Here is a 20,346-nt window from a genome sequence, read left to right as displayed (position 1 = left end):
ATGCTTGAAACACCTCCCTAGGGAGGCGCCCAGGAGGCATCCGGAACCGATGCCCGAGCCACCTCAGCTGGAGGAGCAGCGGCTCTACTCCGAGCTCCCCCCGTGTGGCCGAGCTCCTCACCTTATCTCTAAGGGAGCGCCCAGCCACACGGCGGAGGAAACTCATTTCGACCGCTTGTATCCGCGATCTTGTTCTTTCGGTCACTACCCAAAGCTCATGACCATAGGTGAGGTCAGAACGTAGAGTGACCGGTAAATAGAGAGCTTTGTCTTTGGACTCAGCTCCTTCTTCACCACAACAGTCGATGCAGCGACTGCATCACTGCAGCCGCTGCATCGATCCAACTGTCGATCTCACGCTCCATCCTTCCCTCACTCGTGAACAAGACCCCGAGATACTTGAACTCCTCCACTTGGGGCAAGGACACCCCACCCACCTGAAGAGGGCAAGCCACCTTTTTCCGGTCGAGAACCATGGCCTCGGATTTGGAGGTGCTGATTCTCATCCCAGACGCTTCACACTCGGCTGCAAACCGTCCCAGTGCAGCTGCAGGTCCGGGTTTGATGGAGCCATCAGGACAACATCGTCTGCAAACAGCAGAGATGAGATCCTGTGGTCCCCAAACCGGACACCCTCCGACCCCTGACTGTGCCTAGAAATTCTGTCCATAAAAATTATGAACAGAACCGGTGACAAAGGGCAGCCCTGGCGGAGTCCAACATGCACTGGGAACAGGTCTGACTTACTGCCGGCAATGCGAACACAGCTCCGGTCATACAGGGACCGGACAGCCCTGAGCAAAGGGCCCCGGACCCCGTACTCCCGGAGCACCCCCCAAAGGACACCCCGAGGGACACGGTCACACTTCTCCAGATCCACAAACACCAAACATGTGGACTGGTTGGGCAAACTCCCATGAACCCTCGAGCACCCGATGGAGGTTATAGAGCTGGTCCAGTGTTCCACGACCGGGACGAAAACCACTCTGCTCCTCCTGAATCCGAGGTTCGACTATTGGTTGGATTCTCCTCTCCAGTACCTTGGAATAGACCTTACCCGGGAGGCTGAGGAGTGTGATCCCTCTGTAGTTGGAACACACCATCCGGTCCCCCTTCTTGAACAAAGGGACCACCACCCCGGTCTGCCAGTCCAGAGGCACGGTCCCCGAACGCCACGCGATGTTGCAGAGACGTGTCAACCAAGACAGTCCTACAACATCCAGATACTTTAGGTACTCAGGGCGGATCTCATCCACCCCCGGAGCCCTGCCACCGAGGAGTTTGCGAACAACCTCAGTGACTTCAGCTTGGGTGATGGATGAGCCAGCCTCCGAGTCCCCGGTCTCTACTTCCTCTTCAGAAGACGTGACTGAGGGATTAAGGAGATCCTCAAAGTATTCCTTCCACCGTCCGACGACATCCCCAGTCGAGGTCAGCAGGCCTCCACCCGCACCGTAAACGGTGTTGGTGAAACACTGCTTCCCCCTCCTGAGGCGCCGGACGGTTTGCCAGAATTTCTTTGGTGCCAACCGATAGTCCTCCTCCATGGCCTCCCCGAACTCCTCCCAGGCCCGGGTTTTTGCCTCTGCGACAGCACGAGCCGCGGCTCGCTTGGCCTGTCGATGACCTCCGGAGACCCACAAGCCAGAGTGGCTTGATAGGCCTCCTTCTTCAGTCTGACGGCATCCCTTACTTCCGGTGTCCACCACCGGGTTAGGGGGTTGCCGCCACGACAGGCACCGGAGACCTTGCGACCACAGCTCCGAGCAGCCGCATCAACAATGGAGGCGGAGAACATGGTCCACTCGGACTCAATGTCCCCAGCCTCCCCCGGGACATGGGATAAGCTCTCCCGGAGGTGTGAGTTGAATACCCTACTGACAGAGGGCTCCACTAGACGTTCCCAACAGACCCTCACAATGCGCTTGGGTCTGCCAAGTCTGTCCGGCTTCCTCCTCCGCCAGCGGATCCAACTCACCACCAGGTGGTGATCGGTTGACAACTCTGCCCCTCTCTTCACCTGAGTGTCCAAGACACGCGGCCGGAGGTCTGATGACACGACAACAAAGTCGATCATTGACCTCCGGCCTAGGGTGTCCTGGTGCCATGTGCACTGATGGACACCCTTGTGCTTGAACATGGTGTTCGTTATGGACAAACCGTGGCTAGCACAGAAGACCAATAACTGAACACCGCTCGGGTTCAGATCGGGGAAGCCGTTCTTCCCGATCACCCCTCTCCAGGTGTCACTGTCATTGCCCACGTGGGCGTTGAAGTCCCCCAGTAGAACAACGGAGTCCCCGGTCGGTGCACTGTCCAGTACTCCTCCCAAGGACTCCAAGAAGGCCGGGTACTCTGCACTGCTGTTCGGCCCGTAGGCCGCCACAACAGTGAGAGACCTGTCCCCCACCCGAAGGCGGAGGGACGCGACCCTCTCGTTCACCGGGGTAAACTCCAACACGTGGCGGCTGAGCTGAGGGGCTATCAGCAAGCCCACACCAGCCCGCCGCCTCTCCCCGCGGGCAACACCCGAGAAGTGGAGCGTCCAGCCCCTCTCGAGGAGATGGTTCCAGAGCCCAAACTGTGCTGGAGGTGAGGCCGACTATATCTAGTCGGTATCGCTCAACCTCCCGCACAAGCTCAGGCTCTTTCCCCCCCAGCGAGGTGACATTCCATGTCCCCAGAGTTAGTCTCTGTGTCTGTAGATCTGGTCGCCGAGGCCCCTGCCGTCGACTGCCGCCCAGATCTCGCTGCACCGGCCCCTTATGGATCCTCCTGCGGGTGGTAGACCCACGGGAGGGCGGCCCCACGTCGCTCTTTCGGGCTGTGCCCGGCCGGGCCCCGTGGGGTAAGACCCGGCCACCAGGCGCTCGCCATGGAGCACCCATCCCAGGCCTGGCTCCAGGATGGGGCCCCGGTGACGCCGATCCGGGCGACGTAAACTGCCTTGTTCGTGTTGTCATCATAGGGGGCTTCTGAACATGTATTATATATATATATATATATATATATATATATATATATATATATATATTATATATATTATATATATTACATATGTTTTTGATCCTTCACAGTTTTGAATGTCAGATGAATCTTTACTTTTTGGCTCTGAGAGAAGTGCAACAGAAATGCTGTGAGTTTCAGGAGGAGAAGGCGCTGGTAAGTTCATAATCAGTTATTTAAAGATAATTTGATCTGATTGGACAAACTCTGAAACACTTTGTTGTAGGTCTACTCTCGGATGCTGAAGATTGTTTTTGGTCAGCGTTTCCCCAAAAACAAACGGGAGTCCGACTTTTGCACAAATGTTCTTCAGATCCAGGAGAAGGTAATGCTGGAAATGATCAATATTATTGTAGGGCTGCGTCAGGGCCTACAGGTCAGCATCAGGGTCTTAAAGGTCAGCATCAGGGCCTTAAAGGTCAGCATCAGGGCTTATAGGTCAGCATCAGGGCCTACAGGTCATCATCAGGGCCTACAGGTCAGCATCAAGGCCTACAGGTCAGCATCAGGGCTTATAGGTCAGCATCAGGGGCTGCAGGTCAGCATCAGGGCCTACAGGTCAGCATCAGGGCCTACAGGTCATCATCAGGGCCTACAGGTCAGCATCAAGGCCTACAGGTCAGCATCAGGGCTTATAGGTCAGCATCAGGGGCTGCAGGTCAGCATCAGGGCCTACAGGTCAGCATCAGGGCCTACAGGTCATCATCAGGGCCTTACAGGTCAGCATCAGGGCCTGCAGGTCAGCATCAGGGCCTGCAGGTCAGCATCAGGGCCTGCAGGTCAGCATCAGGGCCTACAGGTCATCATCAGGGCCTTACAGGTCAGCATCAGGGCCTACAGGTCAGCATAAGGGCCTTACAGGTCAGCATCAGGGCTTACAGGTCAGCATCAGGGCTTACAGGTCATCATCAGGGCTTACAGGTCAGCATCAGGGCCTACAGGTCAGCATCAGGGCCTGCAGGTCAGCATCAGGGCCTAAAGGTCAGCATCAGGGCTTACAGGTCAGCATCAGGGCTTACAGGTCATCATCAGGGCTTACAGGTCAGCATCAGGGCCTGCAGGTCATCATCAGGGCCTTACAGGTCATCATCAGGGCTTACAGGTCAGCATCAGGGCCTACAGGTCAGCATCAGGGCCTGCAGGTCAGTATCAGGGCTTATAGGTCAGCATCAGGGCCTGCAGGTCAGCATAAGGGCCTACAGGTAAGCATCAGGGCCTGCAGGTAATCATCAGGGCCTTACAGGTCGTCATCAGGGCCTGCAGGTCAGCATCAGGGCCTACAGGTCAGCATCAGGGCCTTACAGGTCAGCATCAGGGCCTGCAGGTCAGCATCAGGGCCTGCAGGTCAGCATCAGGGCCTGCAGGTCATCATCAGGGCCTACAGGTCAGCATCAGGGCCTTACAGGTCAGCATCAGGGCCTGCAGGTCAGCATCAGGGCCTGCAGGTCATCATCAGGGCCTACAGGTCAGCATCAGGGCCTTAAAGGTCAGCATCAGGGCCTTACAGGTCAGCATCAGGGCCTACAGGTCATCATCAGGGCTTACAGGTCAGCATCAGGGCCTATAGGTCAGCATCAGGGCCTGCAGGTCAGCATCAGGGCCTACAGGTAAGCATCAGGGCCTTACAGGTCAGCATCAGGGCCTGCAGGTCAGCATCAGGGCTTACAGGTCAGCCTCAGGGCCTGCAGGTCATCAGCAGGGCCTACAGGTCAGCATCAGGGCCTTAAAGGTCAGCATCAGGGCCTGCAGGTCATCATCAGGGCCTTAAACGTCAGAATCAGGGCCTACAGGTCAGCATCAGGGCCTGCAGGTCAGCATCAGGGCCTGCAGGTCAGCATCAGGGCCTGCAGGTCATCATCAGGGCCTGCAGATCAGCATCAGGGCCTGCAGGTCAGCATCAGGGCCTGCAGGTCAGCATCAGGGCTTACAGGTCAGCATCAGGGCTTACAGGTCAGCATCAGGGCCTACAGGTTAGCATCAGGGCCTGCAGGTCAGCATCAGGGTCGTACAGGTCATCATCAGGGCTTACAGGTCAGCATCAGGGCCTGCAGGTCATCATCAGGGTCGTACAGGTCAGCATCAGGGCTTACAGGTTAGCATCAGGGCCTGCAGGTCAGCATCAGGGTCGTACAGGTCAGCATCAGGGCCTGCAGGTCATCATCAGGGCCTGCAGGTCATCATCAGGGCCTACAAGTCAGCATCAGGGCCTTAAAGGTCAGCATCAGGGCCTTAAAGATCAGCATCAGGGCTTATAGGTCAGCATCAGGGCCTACAGGTCATCATCAGGGCCTACAGGTCAGCATCAGGGCTTACAGGTCATCATCAGGGCCTGCAGGTCATCATCAGGGCCTTACAGGTCAGCATCAGGGCCTACAGGTCAGCATCAGGGCTTACAGGTCATCATCAGGGCCTGCAGGTCAGCATCAGGGCCTACAGGTCAGCATCAGGGCTTACAGGTCAGCATCAGGGCCTGCAGGTCAGCATCAGGGCCTTACAGGTCAGCATCAGGGCCTGCTGGTCAGCATCAGGGCCTGCAGGTCAGCATCAGGGCCTACAGGTCATCATCAGGGCCTTACAGGTCAGCATCAGGGCCTACAGGTCAGCATAAGGGCCTTACAGGTCAGCATCAGGGCCTACAGGTCAGCATCAGGGCTTACAGGTCATCATCAGGGCTTACAGGTCAGCATCAGGGCCTGCAGGTCAGCATCAGGGCCTGAGGGTCAGCATCAGGGCCTAAAGGTCAGCATCAGGGCTTACAGGTCAGCATCAGGGCTTACAGGTCATCATCAGGGCTTACAGGTCAGCATCAGGGCCTGCAGGTCATCATCAGGGCCTTACAGGTCAGCATCAGGGCCTACAAGTCAGCATCAGGGCCTGCAGGTCATCATCAGGGCCTGCAGGTCAGCATCAGGGCTTATAGGTCAGCATCAGGGTCTGCAGGTCAGTATCAGGGCCTGCAGGTCATCATCAGGGCCTGCAGGTCATCATCAGGGCCTGCAGGTCAGCATCAGGGCCTGCAGGTCATCATCAGGGCCTGCAGGTCATCATCAGGGCCTGCAGGTCATCATCAGGGCTTACAGGTCAGCTTTAGGGCCTGCAGGTCAGCATCAGGGCCTGCAGGTCAGGATCAGGGCCTGCAGGTCAGCATCAGGGCCTGCAGGTCAGCATCAGGGCCTACAGGTCAGCATCAGGGCCTTAAAGGTCAGCATCAGGGCCTACAGGTCATCATCAGGGCTTACAGGTCAGCATCAGGGCCTACAGGTCAGCATCAGGGCCTGCAGGTCAGCATCAGGGCCTACAGGTCAGCATCAGGGCCTTACAGGTCAGCATCAGGGCCTGCAGGTCAGCATCAGGGCCTTACAGGTCAGCATCAGGACCTACAGGTCAGCATCAGGGCCTGCAGGTCAGCATCAGGGCCTACAGGTCAGCATCAGGGCCTACAGGTCAGTATCAGGGCTTATAGGTCAGCATCAGGGCCTGCAGGTCAGCATCAGGGCCTACAGGTAAGCATCAGGGCCTGCAGGTCAGGATCAGGGCCTGCAGGTCAGCATCAGGGCCTACAGGTCATCATCAGGGCTTACAGGTCAGCATCAGGGCCTGCAGGTCAGCATCAGGGCCTACAGGTCAGCATCAGGGCCTGCAGGTCAGCATCAGGGCCTGCAGGTCATCATCAGGGCCTTACAGGTCGTCATCAGGGCCTGCAGGTCAGCATCAGGGCTTACAGGTCAGCCTCAGGGCCTACAGGTAAGCATCAGGGCCTGCAGGTCAGCATCAGGGCCTTACAGGTCAGCATCAGGGCCTGCAGGTCAGGATCAGGGCCTGCAGGTCAGCATCAGGGCCTACAGGTCATCATCAGGGCCTTACAGGTCAGCCTCAGGGCCTGCAGGTCATCAGCAGGGCCTGCAGGTCAGCATCAGGGCCTGCAGGTCAGCATCAGGGCCTACAGGTCATCATCAGGGCTTACAGGTCAGCATCAGGGCCTACAGGTCAGCATCAGGGCCTGCAGGTCAGCATCAGGGCCTACAGGTCAGCATCAGGGCCTTACAGGTCAGCATCAGGGCCTACAGGTCAGCATCAGGGCCTGCAGGTCAGCATCAGGGCCTTACAGGTCAGCATCAGGGCCTACAGGTCAGCATCAGGGCCTGCAGGTCAGCATCAGGGCCTGCAGGTCAGTATCAGGGCTTATAGGTCAGCATCAGGGCCTGCAGGTCAGCATCAGGGCCTACAGGTAAGCGTCAGGGCCTGCAGGTCAGCATCAGGGCCTTACAGGTCAGCGTCAGGGCCTACAGGTCAGCATCAGGGCTTATAGGTCAGCATCAGGGCCTGCAGGTCAGCATCAGGGCCTACAGGTAAGCGTCAGGGCCTGCAGGTCAGCATCAGGGCCTTACAGGTCAGCATCAGGGCCTGCAGGTCAGGATCAGGGCCTGCAGGTCAGCATCAGGGCCTACAGGTCATCATCAGGGCTTACAGGTCAGCATCAGGGCCTGCAGGTCAGCATCAGGGCCTGCAGGTCATCATCAGGGCCTGCAGGTCATCATCAGGGCCTGCAGGTCAGCATCAGGGCCAGCAGGTCAGCATCAGGGCCTGCAGGTCAGGATCAGGGCCTGCAGGTCAGCATCAGGGCCTACAGGTCATCATCAGGCCTTACAGGTCGTCATCAGGGCCTGCAGGTCAGCATCAGGGCTTACAGGTCAGCCTCAGGGCCTGCAGGTCATCAGCAGGGCCTGCAGGTCAGCATCAGGGCCTTAAAGGTCAGCATCAGGGCCTGCAGGTCAGCATCAGGGCCTGCAGGTCATCATCAGGGCCTACAGGTCAGCATCAAGGCCTTAAAGGTCAGCATCAGGGCCTTACAGGTCAGCATCAGGGCCTTACAGGTCAGCATCAGGGCCTGCAGGTCATCATCAGGGCCTACAGGTCAGCATCAAGGCCTTAAAGGTCAGCATCAGGGCCTTACAGGTCAGCATCAGGGCCTACAGGTCATAATCAGGGCTTACAGGTCAGCATCAGGGCCTACAGGTCAGCATCAGGGCCTGCAGGTCAGCATCAGGGCCTACAGGTCAGCATCAGGGCCTTACAGGTCAGCATCAGGGCCTACAGGTCAGCATCAGGGCCTGCAGGTCAGCATCAGGGCCTGCAGGTCAGCATCAGGGCCTTACAGGTCAGCATCAGGGCCTACAGGTCAGCATCAGGGCCTGCAGGTCAGCATCAGGGCCTACAGGTCAGCATCAGGGCCTACAGGTCAGTATCAGGGCTTATAGGTCAGCATCAGGGCCTTACAGGTCAGCATCAGGGCCTGCAGGTCATCAGCAGGGCCTACAGGTCAGCATCAGGGCCTTAAAGGTCAGCATCAGGGCCTGCAGGTCATCATCAGGGCCTACAAGTCAGCATCAGGGCCTGCAGGTCAGCATCAGGGCCTACAAGTCAGCATCAGGGCCTGCAGGTCAGCATCAGGGCCTACAGGTCAGCATCAGGGCCTACAGGTCATCATCAGGGCTTACAGGCCAGCCTTAGGGCCTGCAGGTCATCATCAGGGCCTACAGGTCAGCATCAGGGCTTACAGGTCAGCATCAGGGCTTACAGGTTAGCATCAGGGCCTGCAGGTCAGCATCAGGGTCGTACAGGTCAGCATCAGGGCCTGCAGGTCATCATCAGGGCCTACAGGTCAGCATCAGGGCTTACAGGTCATCATCAGGGCCTACAGGTCAGCATCAGGGCTTACAGGTCAGCATCAGGGCTTACAGGTTAGCATCAGGGCCTGCAGGTCAGCATCAGGGTCGTACAGGTCAGCATCAGGGCCTGCAGGTCATCATGAGGTTCTGCAGGTCAGCATCAGGGCCTACAGGTCAGCATCAGGGCCTGCAGGTCATCATCAGGGCCTGCAGGTCATCATCAGGGCTTACAGGTCATCATCAGGGCCTTACAGGTCAGCATCAGGGCCTACAAGTCAGCATCAGGGCCTGCAGGTCATCATCAGGGCCTGCAGGTCAGCGTCAGGGCCTACAGGTCAGCATCAGGCCTTACAGGTCAGCATCAGGGCCTGCAGGTCATCATCAGGGCTTACAGGTCAGCATCAGGGCCTACAGGTTAGCATCAGGGCCTACAGGTCAGCATCAGGCCTTACAGGTCAGCATCAGGGCCTGCAGGTCATCATCAGGGCTTACAGGTCAGCATCAGGGCCTACAGGTTAGCATCAGGGCCTGCAGGTCATCATCAGGGTCGAACAGGTCAGCATCAGGGCCTGCAGGTCATCATCAGGTTTTGCAGGTCAGCCTCAGGGCCTACAGGTCAGCATCAGGGCCTGCAGGTCATCATCAGGGCCTGCAGGTCAGCATCAGGGCCTACAGGTCAGCATCAGGGCCTGCAGGTCATCATCAGGGCCTTAAAGGTCATCATCAGGGCCTGCAGGTCAGCATCAGGGCTTACAGGTCAGCATCAGGGCCTACAGGTCATCATCAGGGCCTGCAGGTCAGCATCAGGGCCTGCAGGTCAGCATCAGGGCCTTAAAGGTCAGCATCAGGGCCTGCAGGTCAGCATCAGGGCTTACAGGTCAGCATCAGGGCCTACAGGTCAGCATCAGGGCCTTAAAGGTCAGCATCAGGGCCTGCAGGTCAGCATCAGGGCTTACAGGTCAGCATCAGGGCCTACAGGTCAGCATCGGGGCTCACAGGTCTGCATCAGGGCCTGCAGGTCATCATCAGGGCCTTAAAGGTCAGCATCAGGGCCTGCAGGTCATCATCAGGGCCTGCAGGTCAGCATCAGGGCCTACAGGTCAGCATCAGGGCCTGCAGGTCAGCATCAGGGCCTGCAGGTCATCATCAGGGCCTTAAAGGTCAGCATCAGGGCCTTAAAGGTCAGCATCAGGGCCTGCAGGTCAGCATCAGGGCCTGCAGGTCATCATCAGGGCCTACAGGTCATCATCAGGGTCGTACAGGTCAGCATCAGGGCCTGCAGGTCAGCATCAGGGTCGTACAGGTCAGCATCAGGGCCTACAGGTCAGCATCAGGGCCTGCAGGTCAGCATCAGGGCCTGCAGGTCATCATCAGGGCCTACAGGTCATCATCAGGGTCGTACAGGTCAGCATCAGGGCCTGCAGGTCATCATCAGGTTCTGCAGGTCAGCATCAGGGCCTACAGGTCAGCATCAGGGCCTGCAGGTCATCATCAGGGCCTGCAGGTCAGCATCAGGGCCTACAGGTCAGCATCAGGGCCTGCAGGTCATCATCAGGGCCTTAAAGGTCATCATCAGGGCCTGCAGGTCAGCATCAGGGCTTACAGGTCATCATCAGGGCCTTAAAGGTCATCATCAGGGCCTGCAGGTCAGCATCAGGGCTTACAGGTCAGCATCAGGGCCTACAGGTCATCATCAGGGCCTGCAGGTCAGCATCAGGGCCTGCAGGTCAGCATCAGGGCCTTAAAGGTCAGCATCAGGGCCTGCAGGTCAGCATCAGGGCTTACAGGTCAGCATCAGGGCCTACAGGTCAGCATCAGGGCTTACAGGTCATCATCAGGGCTTATAGGTCAGCATCAGGGCCTGCAGGTCAGCATCAGGTTTTACAGGTCATCATCAGGTTCTGCATGTCAGCATCGGGGCTCACAGGTCTGCATCAGGGCCTGCAGGTCATCATCAGGGCCTTAAAGGTCAGCATCAGGGCCTGCAGGTCATCATCAGGGCCTGCAGGTCAGCATCAGGGCCTACAGGTCAGCATCAGGGCCTGCAGGTCAGCATCAGGGCCTGCAGGTCATCATCAGGGCCTTAAAGGTCAGCATCAGGGCCTTAAAGGTCAGCATCAGGGCCTGCAGGTCAGCATCAGGGCCTGCAGGTCATCATCAGGGCCTACAGGTCATCATCAGGGTCGTACAGGTCAGCATCAGGGCCTGCAGGTCAGCATCAGGGTCGTACAGGTCAGCATCAGGGCCTACAGGTCAGCATCAGGGCCTGCAGGTCAGCATCAGGGCCTGCAGGTCATCATCAGGGCCTACAGGTCATCATCAGGGTCGTACAGGTCAGCATCAGGGCCTGCAGGTCATCATCAGGTTCTGCAGGTCAGCATCAGGGCCTACAGGTCAGCATCAGGGCCTGCAGGTCATCATCAGGGCCTGCAGGTCAGCATCAGGGCCTACAGGTCAGCATCAGGGCCTGCAGGTCATCATCAGGGCCTTAAAGGTCATCATCAGGGCCTGCAGGTCAGCATCAGGGCTTACAGGTCATCATCAGGGCCTACAGGTCAGCATCAGGGCCTTAAAGGTCAGCATCAGGGCCTGCAGGTCAGCATCAGGGCTTACAGGTCAGCATCAGGGCTTACAGGTCAGCATCAGGGCCTACAGGTCATTATCAGGGCTTACAGGTCAGCATCAGGGCTTACAGGTCATCATCAGGGCCTGCAGGTCAGCATCAGGGCCTGCAGGTCAGCATCAGGGCCTTAAAGGTCAGCATCAGGGCCTACAGGTCAGCATCAGGGCTTACAGGTCAGCATCAGGGCCTACAGGTCATCATCAGGGCCTGCAGGTCAGCATCAGGTTTTACAGGTCATCATCAGGGCCTTACAGGTCAGCATCAGGTTTTACAGGTCATCATCAGGGCCTGCAGGTCAGCATCAGGTTTTACAGGTCATCATCAGGTTCTGCAGGTCAGCATCAGGGCCTTACAGGTCAGCATCAGGGCCTTACAGGTCAGCATCAGGGCCTGCAGGTCATCATCAGGGCCTACAGGTCAGCATCAGGGCCTACAGGTCAGCATCAGGGCCTGCAGGTCAGCATCAGGGCCTGCAGGTCATCATCAGGGCCTTAAAGGTCAGCATCAGGACCTTAAAGGTCAGCATCAGGGCCTGCCGGTCAGCATCAGGGCTTACAGGTCAGCATCAGGGCTTACAGGTCAGCATCAGGGCCTACAGGTCATTATCAGGGCTTACAGGTCAGCATCAGGGCTTACAGGTCATCATCAGGGCCTGCAGGTCAGCATCAGGGCCTGCAGGTCAGCATCAGGGCCTGCAGGTCAGCATCAGGGCTTACAGGTCATCATCAGGGCCTTACAGGTCAGCATCAGGGCCTGCAGGTCATCATCATGACATCATTAGAACTGCTGAAGATTAGTATATTATAAAGTGTTTGTCCTTCTCTAGGAACTGAAAGAGTGGAACCAGGCCTGTCTGTCCCACTCCGACCTGATGTCTGACCTTACCTCGGACCAGACCTCTGACCCAATCTTTGACCCTGAGGAGAGAAAGGCCATCACTGTGGAGGAGATCGAGCGGTCACAAAAAGAGCTCCTCCTAAACCAGCTTCACGGCGTACGTCACACTGACTTTGACTGTCTTGAAACAGAGGTGCACCAAAGGTGCAATCTGTCATAGTAAAGCTTAAACTAGCACGCTAAAGGTGCACTCTGTCATAGTAAAGCTTAAACTAGCACGCTAAAGGTGCACTCTGTCATAGTAAAGCTTAAACTAGCACGCTAAAGGTGCACTCTGTCATAGTAAAGCTTAAACTAGCACGCTAAAGGTGCACTCTGTCATAGTAAAGCTTAAACTAGCACGCTAAAGGTGCACTCTGTCATAGTAAAGCTTAAACTAGCACGCTAAAGGTGCACTCTGTCATAGTAAAGCTTAAACTAGCACGCTAAAGGTGCACTCTGTCATAGTAAAGCTTAAACTAGCATGCTAAAGGTGCACTCTGTCATAGTAAAGCTTAAACTAGCACGCTAAAGGTGCACTCTGTCATAGTAAAGCTTAAACAAGCACGCTAAAGGTGCACTCTGTCATAGTGAAGCTTAAACTAGCACGCTAAAGGTGCACTCTGTCATAGTGAAGCTTAAACTAGCACGCTAAAGGTGCACTCTGTCATAGTAAAGCTTAAACTAGCACGCTAAAGGTACACTCTGTCATAGTAAAGCTTAAACTAGCACGCTAAAGGTGCACTCTGTCATAGTAAAGCTTAAACTAGCACGCTAAAGGTGCACTCTGTCATAGTAAAGCTTAAACTAGCACGCTAAAGGTGCACTCTGTCATAGTAAAGCTAAAACTAGCACGCTAAAGGTGCACTCTGTCATAGTAAAGCTTAAACTAGCACGCTAAAGGTGCACTCTGTCATAGTAAAGCTTAAACTAGCACGCTAAAGGTGCACTCTGTCATAGTAAAGCTTAAACTAGCACGCTAAAGGTGCACTCTGTCATAGTAAAGCTTAAACTAGCACGCTAAAGGTGCACTCTGTCATAGTAAAGCTTAAACTAGCACGCTAAAGGTGCACTCTGTCATAGTAAAGCTAAAACTAGCACGCTAAAGGTGCACTCTGTCATAGTAAAGCTTAAACTAGCACGCTAAAGGTGCACTCTGTCATAGTAAAGCTTAAACTAGCACGCTAAAGGTGCACTCTGTCATAGTAAAGCTTAAACTAGCACGCTAAAGGTGCACTCTGTCATAGTAAAGCTTAAACTAGCACGCTAAAGGTGCACTCTGTCATAGTAAAGCTAAAACTAGCACGCTAAAGGTGCACTCTGTCATAGTAAAGCTTAAACTAGCACGCTAAAGGTGCACTCTGTCATAGTAAAGCTTAAACTAGCACGCTAAAGGTGCACTCTGTCATAGTAAAGCTTAAACTAGCACGCTAAAGGTGCACTCTGTCATAGTAAAGCTTAAACTAGCACGCTAAAGGTGCACTCTGTCATAGTAAAGCTTAAACTAGCACGCTAAAGGTGCACTCTGTCATAGTAAAGCTTAAACTAGCACGCTAAAGGTGCACTCTGTCATAGTAAAGCTTAAACAAGCACGCTAAAGGTGCACTCTGTCATAGTAAAGCTTAAACTAGCACGCTAAAGGTGCACTCTGTCATAGTAAAGCTTAAACTAGCACGCTAAAGGGGCACTCTGTCATAGTAAAGCTTAAACTAGCACGCTAAAGGTGCACTCTGTCATAGTAAAGCTTAAACTAGCACGCTAAAGGTGCACTCTGTCATAGTAAAGCTTAAACTAGCACGCTAAAGGTGCACTCTGTCATAGTAAAGCTTAAACTAGCACGCTAAAGGTGCACTCTGTCATAGTAAAGCTTAAACTAGCACGCTAAAGGTGCACTCTGTCATAGTAAAGCTTAAACTAGCACGCTAAAGGTGCACTCTGTCATAGTAAAGCTAAAACTAGCACGCTAAAGGTGCACTCTGTCATAGTAAAGCTTAAACTAGCACGCTAAAGGTGCACTCTGTCATAGTAAAGCTTAAACTAGCACGCTAAAGGTGCACTCTGTCATAGTAAAGCTTAAACTAGCACGCTAAAGGTGCACTCTGTCATAGTAAAGCTTAAACTAGCACGCTAAAGGTGCACTCTGTCATAGTAAAGCTTAAACTAGCACGCTAAAGGTGCACTCTGTCATAGTAAAGCTAAAACTAGCACGCTAAAGGTTCACTCTGTCATAGTAAAGCTTAAACTAGCACGCTAAAGGTGCACTCTGTCATAGTAAAGCTTAAACTAGCACGCTAAAGGTGCACTCTGTCATAGTAAAGCTTAAACTAGCACGCTAAAGGTGCACTCTGTCATAGTAAAGCTTAAACTAGCACGCTAAAGGTGCACTCTGTCATAGTAAAGCTTAAACTAGCACGCTAAAGGTGCACTCTGTCATAGTAAAGCTAAAACTAGCACGCTAAAGGTGCACTCTGTCATAGTAAAGCTTAAACTAGCACGCTAAAGGTGCACTCTGTCATAGTAAAGCTTAAACTAGCACGCTAAAGGTGCACTCTGTCATAGTAAAGCTTAAACTAGCACGCTAAAGGTGCACTCTGTCATAGTAAAGCTTAAACTAGCACGCTAAAGGTGCACTCTGTCATAGTAAAGCTTAAACTAGCACGCTAAAGGTGCACTCTGTCATAGTAAAGCTTAAACTAGCACGCTAAAGGTGCACTCTGTCATAGTAAAGCTTAAACTAGCACGCTAAAGGTGCACTCTGTCATAGTAAAGCTTAAACTAGCACGCTAAAGGTGCACTCTGTCATAGTAAAGCTTAAACTAGCACGCTAAAGGGGCACTCTGTCATAGTAAAGCTTAAACTAGCACGCTAAAGGGGCACTCTGTCATAGTAAAGCTTAAACTAGCACGCTAAAGGTGCACTCTGTCATAGTAAAGCTTAAACTAGCACGCTAAAGGTGCACTCTGTCATAGTAAAGCTTAAACTAGCACGCTAAAGGTGCACTCTGTCATAGTAAAGCTTAAACAAGCACGCTAAAGGTGCACTCTGTCATAGTAAAGCTTAAACTAGCACGCTAAAGGTGCACTCTGTCATAGTAAAGCTTAAACTAGCACGCTAAAGGTGCACTCTGTCATAGTAAAGCTTAAACTAGCACGCTAAAGGTGCACTCTGTCATAGTAAAGCTTAAACTAGCACGCTAAAGGTGCACTCTGTCATAGTCAAGCTTAAACTAGCACGCTAAAGGTGCACTCTGTCATAGTAAAGCTTAAACTAGCACGCTAAAGGTGCACTCTGTCATAGTAAAGCTTAAACTAGCACGCTAAAGGTGCACTCTGTCATAGTAAAGCTTAAACTAGCACGCTAAAGGTGCACTCTGTCATAGTAAAGCTTAAACTAGCACGCTAAAGGTGCACTCTGTCATAGTAAAGCTTAAACTAGCACGCTAAAGGTGCACTCTGTCATAGTAAAGCTAAAACTAGCACGCTAAAGGTGCACTCTGTCATAGTAAAGCTTAAACTAGCACGCTAAAGGTGCACTCTGTCATAGTAAAGCTTAAACTAGCACGCTAAAGGTGCACTCTGTCATAGTAAAGCTTAAACTAGCACGCTAAATGTGCACTCTGTCATAGTAAAGCTTAAACTAGCACGCTAAAGGTGCACTCTGTCATAGTAAAGCTTAAACTAGCACGCTAAAGGTGCACTCTGTCATAGTAAAGCTAAAACTAGCACGCTAAAGGTTCACTCTGTCATAGTAAAGCTTAAACTAGCACGCTAAAGGTGCACTCTGTCATAGTAAAGCTTAAACTAGCACGCTAAAGGTGCACTCTGTCATAGTAAAGCTTAAACTAGCACGCTAAAGGTGCACTCTGTCATAGTAAAGCTTAAACTAGCACGCTAAAGGTGCACTCTGTCATAGTAAAGCTTAAACTAGCACGCTAAAGGTGCACTCTGTCATAGTAAAGCTAAAACTAGCACGCTAAAGGTTCACTCTGTCATAGTAAAGCTTAAACTAGCACGCTAAAGGTGCACTCTGTCATAGTAAAGCTTAAACTAGCACGCTAAAGGTGCACTCTGTCATAGTAAAGCTTAAACTAGCACGCTAAAGGTGCACTCTGTCATAGTAAAGCTTAAACTAGCACGCTAAAGGTGCACTCTGTCATAGTAAAGCTTAAACTAGCACGCTAAAGGTGCACTCTGTCATAGTAAAGCTAAAACTAGCACGCTAAAGGTGCACTCTGTCATAGTAAAGCTTAAACTAGCACGCTAAAGGTGCACTCTGTCATAGTAAAGCTTAAACTAGCACGCTAAAGGTGCACTCTGTCATAGTAAAGCTTAAACTAGCACGCTAAAGGTGCACTGTGTCATAGTAAAGCTTAAACTAGCACGCCAAAGGTGCACTCTGTCATAGTAAAGCTTAAACTAGCACGCTAAAGGTGCACTCTGTCATAGTAAAGCTTAAACTAGCACGCTAAAGGTGCACTCTGTCATAGTAAAGCTTAAACTAGCACGCTAAAGGTGCACTCTGTCATAGTAAAGCTTAAACTAGCACGCTAAAGGGGCACTCTGTCATAGTAAAGCTTAAACTAGCACGCTAAAGGGGCACTCTGTCATAGTAAAGCTTAAACTAGCACGCTAAAGGTGCACTCTGTCATAGTAAAGCTTAAACTAGCACGCTAAAGGGGCACTCTGTCATAGTAAAGCTTAAACTAGCACGCTAAAGGTGCACTCTGTCATAGTAAAGCTTAAACTAGCACGCTAAAGGTGCACTCTGTCATAGTAAAGCTTAAACTAGCACGCTAAAGGTGCACTCTGTCATAGTAAAGCTTAAACTAGCACGCTAAAGGTGCACTCTGTCATAGTAAAGCTTAAACTAGCACGCTAAAGGTGCACTCTGTCATAGTAAAGCTTAAACTAGCACGCTAAAGGTGCACTCTGTCATAGTAAAGCTTAAACTAGCACGCTAAAGGTGCACTCTGTCATAGTAAAGCTTAAACTAGCACGCTAAAGGTGCACTCTGTCATAGTAAAGCTTAAACTAGCACGCTAAAGGTGCACTCTTTCATAGTAAAGCTTAAACTAGCACGCTAAAGGTGCACTCTGTCATAGTAAAGCTTAAACTAGCACGCTAAAGGTACACTCTGTCATAGTCAAGCTTAAACTAGCACGCTAAAGGTGCACTCTGTCATAGTAAAGCTTAAACTAGCACGCTAAAGGTGCACTCTGTCATAGTAAAGCTTAAACTATCTGTCATATTAAAGCTTAAACTAGCATGCTAAAGGTGCACTCTGTCATAGTAAAGCTTAAACTAGCACGCTAAAGGTGCACTCTGTCATAGTAAAGCTTAAACTAGCACGCTAAAGGTGCACTCTGTCATAGTAAAGCTTAAACAAGCACGCTAAAGGTGCACTCTGTCATAGTAAAGCCTTAACTAGCACGCTAAAGGTGCACTCTGTCATAGTAAAGCTTAAACTAGCACGCTAAAGGGGCACTCTGTCATAGTAAAGCTTAAACTAGCACGCTAAAGGTGCACTCTGTCATAGTAAAGCTTAAACTAGCACGCTAAAGGGGCACTCTGTCATAGTAAAGCTTAAACTAGCACGCTAAAGGTGCACTCTGTCATAGTAAAGCTTAAACTAGCACGCTAAAGGTGCACTCTGTCATAGTAAAGCTTAAACTAGCACGCTAAAGGTGCACTCTGTCATAGTAAAGCTTAAACTAGCACGCTAAAGGTGCACTCTGTCATAGTAAAGCTTAAACTAGCACGCTAAAGGTGCACTCTGTCATAGTAAAGCTTAAACTAGCACGCTAAAGGTGCACTCTGTCATAGTAAAGCTTAAACTAGCACGCTAAAGGTGCACTCTGTCATAGTAAAGCTTAAACTAGCACGCTAAAGGTGCACTCTGTCATAGTAAAGCTTAAACTAGCACGCTAAAGGTGCACTCTGTCATAGTAAAGCTTAAACTAGCACGCTAAAGGTGCACTCTGTCATAGTAAAGCTTAAACTAGCACGCTAAAGGTGCACTCTTTCATAGTAAAGCTTAAACTAGCACGCTAAAGGTGCACTCTGTCATAGTAAAGCTTAAACTAGCACGCTAAAGGTACACTCTGTCATAGTCAAGCTTAAACTAGCACGCTAAAGGTGCACTCTGTCATAGTAAAGCTTAAACTAGCACGCTAAAGGTGCACTCTGTCATAGTAAAGCTTAAACTAGCACGCTAAAGGTGCACTCTGTCATAGTAAAGCTTAAACTATCTGTCATATTAAAGCTTAAACTAGCATGCTAAAGGTGCACTCTGTCATAGTAAAGCTTAAACTAGCACGCTAAAGGTGCACTCTGTCATAGTAAAGCTTAAACTAGCACGCTAAAGGTACACTCTGTCATAGTAAAGCTTAAACTAGCACGCTAAAGGTGCACTCTGTCATAGTAAAGCTTAAACTAGCACGCTAAAGGTGCACTCTGTCATAGTAAAGCTTAAACTAGCACGCTAAAGGTGCACTCTGTCATAGTAAAGCTTAAACTAGCACGCTAAAGGTGCACTCTGTCATAGTAAAGCTTAAACTAGCACGCAAAAGGTACACTCTGTCATAGTAAAGCATAAACTAGCACGCTAAAGATGCACTCTGTCATAGTAAAGCTTAAACTAGCACGCTAAAGGTGCACTCTGTCATAGTAAAGCTTAAACTAGCACGCTAAAGGTGCACTGTCATAGTAAAGCTTAAACTAGCACGCTAAAGGTACACTCTGTCATAGTAAAGCTTAAACTAGCACGCTAAAGGTGCACTCTGTCATAGTAAAGCTTAAACTAGCACGCTAAAGGTGCACTCTGTCATAGTAAAGCTTAAACTAGCACGCTAAAGGTGCACTCTGTCATAGTAAAGCTTAAACTAGCACGCTAAAGGTGCACTCTGTCATAGTAGAGCTTAAACTAGCATGCTAAAGGTGCACTCTGTCATAGTAAAGCTTAAACTAGCATGCTAAAGGTACACTCTGTCATAGTAAAGCTTAAACTAGCACGCTAAAGGTGCACTCTGTCATAGTAAAGCTTAAACTAGCACGCTAAAGGTGCACTCTGTCATAGTAAAGCTTAAACTATCTGTCATAGTAAAGCTTAAACTAGCACGCTAAAGGTGCACTCTGTCATAGTAAAGCTTAAACTAGCATGCTAAAGGTGCACTCTGTCATAGTAAAGCTTAAACTAGCACGCTAAAGGTGCACTCTGTCATAGTAAAGCTTAAACTAGCACGCTAAAGGTGCACTCTGTCATAGTAAAGCTTAAACTAGCACGCTAAAGGTGCACTCTGTCATAGTAAAGCTTAAACTAGCACGCTAAAGGTGCACTCTGTCATAGTAAAGCTTAAACTAGCACGCTAAAGGTGCACTCTGTCATAGTAAAGCTTAAACTAGCACGCAAAAGGTACACTCTGTCATAGTAAAGCTTAAACTAGCACGCTAAAGGTGCACTCTGTCATAGTAAAGCTTAAACTAGCACGCTAAAGGTGCACTCTGTCATAGTAAAGCTTAAACTAGCACGCTAAAGGTGCACTCTGTCATAGTAAAGCTTAAACTAGCACGCTAAAGGTGCACTCTGTCATAGTAGAGCTTAAACTAGCATGCTAAAGGTGCACTCTGTCATAGTAAAGCTTAAACTAGCATGCTAAAGGTACACTCTGTCATAGTAAAGCTTAAACTAGCATGCTAAAGGTGCACTCTGTCATAGTAAAGCTTAAACTAGCACGCTAAAGGTGCACTCTGTCATATTAAAGCTTAAACTATCTGTCATAGTAAAGCTTAAACTAGCACGCTAAAGGTGCACTCTGTCATAGTAAAGCTTAAACTAGCATGCTAAAGGTGCACTCTGTCATAGTAAAGCTTAAACTAGCACGCTAAAGGTGCACTCTGTCATAGTAAAGCTTAAACTAGCACGCTAAAGGTACACTCTGTCATAGTAAAGCTTAAACTAGCACGCTAAAGGTGCACTCTGTCATAGTAAAGCTTAAACTAGCACGCTAAAGGTGCACTCTGTCATAGTAAAGCTTAAACTAGCATGCTAAAGGTGCACTCTGTCATAGTAAAGCTTAAACTAGCACGCTAAAGGTGCACTCTGTCATAGTAAAGCTTAAACTAGCACGCTAAAGGTGCACTCTGTCATAGTAAAGCTTAAACTAGCACGCTAAAG

The 20,346-nt window shown here is 51.1% G+C and overlaps 1 protein-coding gene across 1 annotated transcript in view; it reads left to right on the top strand.

Annotated features, from left to right (window-relative positions):
• The window catches only part of LOC140372643 (uncharacterized), a gene marked incomplete at its 3' end in the record, with an annotated part of 35,399 nt that extends 23,107 nt beyond the window's left edge, over positions 1-12,292 (top strand). The window contains exons 5-7 of the mRNA XM_072459759.1: positions 3,078-3,162; positions 3,233-3,331; positions 12,125-12,292. Coding sequence (XP_072315860.1) covers positions 3,078-3,162; positions 3,233-3,331; positions 12,125-12,292 — 352 coding nt within the window. The remainder of the gene's footprint in view (positions 1-3,077; positions 3,163-3,232; positions 3,332-12,124) is intronic.
• Between the last annotated feature and the right edge of the window lie 8,054 nt (positions 12,293-20,346).

This window comes from Eucyclogobius newberryi, unplaced genomic scaffold (assembly GCF_026437365.1).
Source record: "Eucyclogobius newberryi isolate DKJ021-1_F unplaced genomic scaffold, fEucNew1.0.hap1 SCAF_271, whole genome shotgun sequence".
In the NCBI taxonomy this organism is placed as follows: Eukaryota; Metazoa; Chordata; class Actinopteri; order Gobiiformes; family Gobiidae; genus Eucyclogobius; species Eucyclogobius newberryi.
The sequence above is the reverse complement of the archived record's forward strand: the minus strand, read 5'-3'. Positions and strand labels throughout refer to the sequence as shown.